The sequence below is a fragment of the Nuphar pumila genome, chromosome 13 (genome assembly GCF_984573655.1).
Source record: "Nuphar pumila chromosome 13, dmNupPumi1.hap1.1, whole genome shotgun sequence".
NCBI lineage: Eukaryota > Viridiplantae > Streptophyta > Magnoliopsida > Nymphaeales > Nymphaeaceae > Nuphar > Nuphar pumila.
The window spans coordinates 26,291,815-26,299,679 of record NC_143261.1 but is presented as its reverse complement, the minus strand read 5'-3'; the positions used below and the strand labels follow the sequence as shown (position 1 = coordinate 26,299,679).

At 39.2% G+C, this 7,865-nt stretch overlaps 1 protein-coding gene across 1 annotated transcript; it reads left to right on the top strand.

The window, feature by feature from the left end:
• The first annotated feature begins 508 nt into the window (after nt 1-508).
• On the top strand, nt 509-1,096 carry LOC149818154 (uncharacterized). Its single transcript, XM_089986160.1, has one exon. The coding sequence runs from the start codon at nt 509-511 to the stop codon at nt 1,094-1,096; it is 588 nt and encodes a 195-aa protein (XP_089842286.1).
• The last annotated feature ends 6,769 nt before the right edge of the window (nt 1,097-7,865 follow it).

The following is a 7,865-nucleotide window of genomic DNA, read 5'->3' as shown; positions in this document are numbered from 1 at the left end:
AATGTAACCTCTGGGTTTGGGACACGACCACCCAGCCTTACCAGACCCAACCGTGTAAAAGCAACAGCAGTTCCATGTGTTATCGGGGTTCGATCCTGGGCCTTCAGCTTGACAAAGGACCCGCTTACCACATGGGATACCACCTGGGTTGTTAGAAAGAGAAATTTCAAAAGTATGATTTGAAGGAGTTAACTAGAGTTAAGGGGATATAAAGGTAACTCAAACAGACACATAAGCAATCTCATTGAGAAGTAGGCATTTATCTTAAATATCTGAAAATTAAAGCATCTAATTTTTTTTTATCACATACGAAGGCGCCTAAATATGTCAATTTCTCGAAAACTTTGGGTCCATAAGCTTCTTCCCACCGTATTAAACTTCTTCCAAAAAAAAAGAAAAAATGACAGAAAAGAATGTGGCATTCTGGTCTTTTTGCCCTTGTCGGGAGTGGGTTAAAAACTAACCATGGTCCACTTTTCTCTCTCTCTCTCTCTCTCCTGCAACTCTTATGGCGACCATCAATCTCCTCCCCAAAATCCTCTTCATTTCCTTGACGGGTTTCCTCATGGGAGCCCAAGGGAGGCCTGGCATCCATTTCCATCCTTGCAGAACCTTCCTCATCTCCTTCTCCTACTCCCTTTCCTCCTCCCCAAGGCAGGAGGACTCCCTCCAATTCCAACCCCTCGACACCCTCGTCTTCCCCTCCTTCCGATTCCTCGATGACCCATCGGAGTTCTCCCTTCGCCGCGGCGAATTTGACGGTTTCGCCCTCTCCCGCTCTGCCGATATCCTCCCTTCGGTCGCCACCGTGAAGAGCCAGGAATTCGTCGTCCCCGAGAAGCCGGAAAGCTTCGACGTGAGGAGCTCGCTCCGTGACCGCGCCAGAGACATCCTCAGCGTGGTGATGTCTCTGCTCTTCGGCGCTGCCTGCGGCGCCCTCGTCGCCTCCACCATGTACCTCGCCTGGTCGTTGATGAACAACGGGTGTGATTTCCACTCTCACGACGACGACGAGATCGCCGGCCACGATGAGTACGTGAAGATCCCCACGGAACCCGTGAAGACGAAGGAAGGGTATGAGGTGTATTTGGGTTAGGGTTTTTGTTTCTTGGATGAATTTGGGTGTGTGGGGATTTGGAATGTGAGGAATTTCATGATGTGGAGTTCGCTTAATTATGTCCGTGTAGAATCTATACGATGCTTCTCTGTCGATTGTTGAAAGAACTTGGTTTCCCTCTTTTCTTATATATGTGTTCAATGGGTTTGGCATACTACGTGACGAGTCTATGTTTCTGTGAATTCTTAATGATCGTTTCAGTAAATTCCGTTAATGCCTTCTTGCTTTCTTGCTTTCATTTTGTTCATATGGTTGTTTTTTCGAGTTGTTAGCTTGATTGCTGATTTTCGGGGAATTCTTTAGTTAAACATTCTGTTAATTCTTGGTTTCTTTGTCCTTGCTGTGGCCTCATATTTGGCTTTAGGCTTTTATGTTAGTGGCTACTAGTATTTTCTCTGATAGAGTTGATGTTGGTGTCAAATTGTTGAGTATCTATCTCGGAATTTTTGGTTCTTTTAATTTATTGTTTGTATTTTATTCGTGTAGTGGGTTTTTTGATGGGTGGTTCTTGTGGCTTTAGTAAACCTTGTTGAACTGGAAGCCTTTTTGTGGTGGCTGTTCGTTTGGTCACTTCCTGCAACTGGAAGCCGTTTTGTGGTGCTTGTTTATGAATGCTGGTGCATAGTGCATTGTTGAGTATCTATATGTAAATTGTTGGTTCTTTGCTTTCTTGTTTGCATCTTTGTTGTTGATCTTTGCTGATTTAGATTTTTCGGATTTCATGTGAATGAACTTTGTTGCTTTGTAAACCTTGTTCAATGTCATGTGTGATTGCTGTTGATTTAGTCGTCCCCCTGGATTAAAAAGGTTTCATCATCTTTTTTAGCAATCTTTGTTTCTGTCTGCATTCTTGATTATCTGCTTGGGAATTTTGGGTTCGTTGACTTTCATGTTTGTGTTCATTAGTTGCCAACTTTCTGTTGGATCGTTTGCTTGATTTAATGTTGGGGTTTGGATGAGAGGTCTTGTTGAATTTTGGAAACATGGTTGAATTTTGCACTCAGTTGGTGTTGGTTTCATATTTTCTTCCTATTCAGGACTAGAACAGATCTGATGTTTGTTTGTTTAAGAGTTTTTGTCAGTGTTTCATTCTTGTTATCTGCTTGAATTGTTGATTCTTGTGCTATCTTGTTTGGACTTTATTCACTAAGATGGGTTTTGATCAGTTTGCGTGGATTTTAATTTTCATCTACTTGGAGCATGTTTCAACTTGTTTTCTTCTAATCTTAACATGTTACAAAAAGAGGGGGTCTGCATCACATGCAAACAGTTTTGGGTGGGGGTAGTATACTGTATGAGAATTCTTATTGGATTGGTAAACCTGGTTCATTTTTTTTTGTTTTTCGTTCTCATTCAATCATATGCAGGTCTAACATAGATTTAAAGTTTTTGTCATATATGGCATATTGATTGGTTATCATGCAGTCATCATACAGCTATAATATTAGTTTTGGGTGGGGGTAGTATACTGTATGAGAATTCTTATTGGATTGGTAAACCTGGTTCATTTTTTTTTTTTCGTTCTCATTCAATCATATGCAGGTCTAACATAGATTTAAAGTTTTTGTCATATATGGCATATTGATTGGTTATCATGCAGTCATCATACAGCTCATACAGCTATAATATTAGCTTTGCTGTCAAGTTGGCTTTTTCCTCGTTTAAATAGGGTCTGCATTGTTGTGATAAAATACAACGTCTAGCATATGGAAGGGCGAGTTACTTTTCATCTTTTGGGCATGTTATCGGATGGGTAGTAAGATCCATATATCCTTTGTAGTCTGTGAAGTTTTGGAGCTTGAGATTTATATGGGTAAGTTGCTTCTTTGATGATTAGGGTGGTGTCCAATAGACACTTGAATACATATAGCATGATCATCCTTTAGGTGACCTAGCATTTGTCTATTCTTTCTTCCTGCTTGAGTTTGTGTGGCTGACAAGGGCACTTATATTTGCATGTTAAGTTCTTTTTTGCCTTTCCAATGAAGAACGCATATAAGTTAATTCTGGTGTTTATCTTTGCCAATTAAGTATGAGAATTAGGACAAAAATATTAGAAATACAAGAAAATAAGGTGTAGCCTTGAACTCCATAGGGTCTTCTAAGGTGTATTCTTCTTGATGTGCCTTCATATATTTCTTCAACTCATGTAGCTTATGCTTGGACTTGCAGCATCTATGTGTAGCAATTATATTGTTTCATATTTGCTTCTCCATGAAGTTCCTCTTTCAGGCTTCACAAGTACATTTTCATATTATTAGATGAAAAGCTAATTGAGATAAGGGTGAACTTGGTGATCAAGTGGGTGGCATGTGCAAATTATCTCATAATAGTTGACAGCTGTCACAAAGGTACAAGTGTGGGTACAACATAGGAAATTTTTCGGAATTCTTTTGAGACACAAGAAATTTTGAAAAGATAGGTATATTTATTTTGGGTGGTGGCCCCGACTGAAGCGGTGCCCTGATACCTTGCAGTGCAATACTGAGTACTGTCTCAGATTGCTGGCAAGACCATGCAACGAAATTCCAAGAAGGCTTTTGTTTCCTCGTACTATGTTCAGATCAGATCCATCATATTCATACATACAGATACATATGTATACTGGAAAAATCAGCATTGACTGTGTCAAAAAAATTGACGGATCTGGGTAGTGCTTGTTGGCTTCACTTTGTTATTGAGTCCTAAAAGGCCCGAAAGTTTTGATGAAACTGTCAAAGTCAACATTGTCTAAAACCAAAAAATTTGACAAATTTGGTCCAGTCAGTGTTGATGAGTCCAAGAACTGGACAAATGTGATTGCCGTTTGTCGACCACACTAGACTTAGGTTGTGTCGACACAGGCACTTGGGTTGTTAGGAAGTGCCCATGTTACATAGTGCAAACTTTTGGGTGCATTTTTTTTTGTGAGCTATGCCACATGGACTGTATTCAGTGCTAACATGTCACAATATTTGGAGACATTAGGACACTTCATGGACACAATCAATCTAGTGCTAAACCAGAAGCTTCTTAGATAGGTGGGAAGCCCGTTTCCTGGAAACTCATTTCTGAAGCGCGATACTCCTCGCTTCCAAAACTTGATGAGAATCTCGATTATCTCACGCTTCTCCTATGCTTTTTACATTCTTCATCTATTCTTCTTATATGTTCTCTCACTCTGCTTTTCATGTTTTTATGTGTTTCCTCTCACTCTTTTTACTCACTTCCATGTGCTTTCTCTAAATTGACAGTCATCATTTTTAGATTTTGTTAAAAATTTAGTTCTTACACTAAAAAATCATAAAATTTAAGAATAGTCACTTTTATTTTAGTTTTTATTTGTGTTCTATTTCAATTCCCATTCAATTCTTATATTGTTTTTTATTCCTCGCTTCCTGCTTCCTATACATTTTAAAATGCATCGCTTCTTGCTTCTGTTTTCCGTATTGTTCCCCATTTCTGCTTCCTAGTCTAGCAACGTTGTGTGACATAGTCAACACCGTATCTTCAGCTTTAACTATTTTCTTTTATGATTTTGATTACTTATTTTATGTTCACTTGCTTTCTTTTTCTTTTAAATTTGTTGTTAATTCCATTATTTTTTGTATTCATTTTTGTTTTATTTTTTGATGTTTTCAATTATAGTGATCTAGAATTGTTGTTCAAGAGTTTGCACTTGAGATGATATTCATGTTTTATTGCTTTTGATTAAGATACACATACATGCATGTGTGCATTCGTTTGCATATGTACAGCCATGTCCCTGTGTCCTAGTTTTTGAGAACTGTTATGTCATGCCAAGCTTATCCACATCATGTCCCCTTCCTACAACTGTATCCATGTGACATCATTTATGAGAACTCAAGTGAAGACCTTATCTGCCATTTGTAAGAGGTAAGGAATAATGTTGAGGAGGCGATAACTCGTGTAAATAAAACAGCCAAGAGGTAGGGAACAAGTTTGCCAGACTAGGAAGTGGAAGCAGAAAACGATACGGGAAGCAGAAGCAAGAAGCAATGCATTTTAAAATGTATAGGAAGCGGGAAGCGAGGAATAAAAAAAAGAAATATAATAATTGAATGGAAATCAAAATGAAAAACAAATAAAAACTAAACAAATATTAAATTTTATGTTTTTTAGTGTAAGCATTAAATTTTTAACAAAATCTAAAAATGATGACTACCAATTTAGTGAATGCACATGAAAGTGATTGAGAGAAAACACATAAAAAACAAGAAAGTAAGAGAACATATAATAAGAATAGATGAAGCGTGTGGAAAGCATAGGAGAAGCATGGGGGAATCGAGGTTCTCATCAAGTTTCGGAAGCAAGGAGTATTGCGCTTCCGAAGTGAGTTTCTGGGAAGCGAGCTTCCCACTAATCTAAGAAGCTTCCGGTAACTCTACTAAGGAAGCATTAGTAGAAAAGTAGTAATAGAGGAGTGAGTGGTTGTGGTAAGCATCCGGCTAAGGATTGCAATATATGTAACTTTTAGGACTTGAGTCACTGACATGACACCTATCTGCTTGTGGCAAGAGGTAAGGAATGATGTTGCCGGTGGTGGTGACTAGCCTGTGAGAGACTAAGCACTAAGCTTGATCTAGAAGAGGCACAGACACGATATCTAGTACAAAATTGGAAAGATAGAAACAAAAGAAACAAATGTATAGAAAATTCCTCAGTAAATGTGTTACATTTTGACCCTCGGAATGCTCGGGACCTTTTCTAAACAATATAGAAAAGTCACTTTACACATCAAAAGAAAGGAAACAGTAAAAGGAAATTAAAAAAATAAGAAAACTTTAGAACATCTTTAGATAGTCAGCTTGTATAAGTGAAGTAGAAGATTGGCTTTATCATTTGTTTTACTTGGATTAGTTTTCAATCTTTTATCTCCTTTCTAGCTAGTAATATTTCATACTTGATATTGAAAGGTATATCATCAAATAATGTGGTGCATCCCTACCTTGCATTTTACTGACTTCAAATGCCTAGGCAATTAAGCATCCAAAAACACGCTGTAGATGTGCACAAATCTTTTGTAGTTTCTCTAGGTTCATAGCCACGTATCTACCACATTGACAAGTTTAGCCTTGCATTTGTACCTAAAAACCACAGCCCATCAAGAAAAAGTTTTGCCTTTCTATTTGAACCAACCCTGGAAACACGCATCTTTTCTATGGTTATTTATTTAAGTTAAAATAATTATTCTGCTTATTCATCACCAAACGTATATTTAATACCCCATTTTGCATGAAAAAATAGATCTGCTATGGCAGATGTATAAAATATATGAATTAAAGGATAGGGATTAGTCGAGAGTGTCAGTTTGAAATAAACAAGTTTAAATGGTTTAACAGTGCACATGCAGTAGAGTTTGGCGTACAAGTTAGAGGGGTTGTGACATGGGTATTTCTCCCAGACTCTCGTACCAGTGTCATACCCACTCTGGTACTTGGGTTGGGTATTTCTGTGATGGGTGTACTTTGTTCAAGTCGCATGTAGTTAATACTCAGGATGAAAAGCATCTAATGTTAACTATATGCCTTTTTATTATTAATTGTTAGTTAAATATGCATCTTTGACATGTTTTTGGCTTTTAGTTCATAATTCACAGTACCAGTTCATATAAGAGCATTTTTAGAGTGCAGTATAGTTGTGCATTTTTTCTGTGTTTGTGTGTGTGCGTGGAGAGAGAGAGAGAGAGAGAGAGAGAGAGAGAGAGAGAGAGAGAGAGAGTTGTGTTCATTAGGACCCTGCAAAAAGATCATAGTGGTGAGAGTGCCTTTTAACAGATCTGGGCATGAAAAATATTTAATCTGGTGCATGTTTTGTGCTGAATAAATTATTATAAACACATCTACATGTTATATATATATATATATATATATATATATATATATATATATATATATATATATATATATATATACATGTTAGAAATTCTTGTGTCAAAAATTGTACTGAAGCTATGGAAAGGTGGCAATGAATCATCCTGTTTGTTTTGTGATCATCTTCGTGTATGATAAACTGCTTGAATTCACAGCAGTAGATCAACGGTAGCACACAGGTCTTCTTAATTGTGAATAAAGAATATTCATGATGTTGTCTAGAGTGGCTTCTGAAGTTTGGGGATAACTAGTCTTGATGGTGCATAGGTAGGGATGGCAGTGGACCGGGGGAAAGCGGGGCCCCGCCCCGCCTCGCCCCGTTTGGACCGGGGATGAAGGGTATGAAACGGGGATGGAGGCGGGGACGAAGGTTAAAATCCATCCCCGTCCGGGGGTGGAGGCGGGGATGGACGTGCACTTTTCCCCGCCCCGTCCCCGCCATGATCCCCGCCTCATCCCCGCCCCGACCACTTTTCCCCGCAATATCCCCGTCCCGCCCTGCCTCATCCCCGTTTGAACCGGGGATGGAGGACATGAAACGGGGATGAAGGCGGGGGTGGAGGATAAAATCCATCCCCGCCGGGGATGGAGGTGGGGGTGGAGGATAAAATCTTGAGGCGGGGCGGGGGTGGAGACCTTGTCCCCCGCCCCGCCCCACTGCCATCCCTATGCATAGGGCATGTGGAGAGATGAATTTTGCTATAATGTGCATGTTTCCTCGGGTGTGCTGGGTCCAAATGTTTTTATGTTCTCCTTGGATGAGAGTTTTGAAGGTTTTCTTGTTCTTGTATAAAATAGCCGTACATCATGCAAGTGCATGTGTATGCGCATGCGTGTGTGTGTTCTGCGTTTTGTCATTTATTCGTGCATGCGTG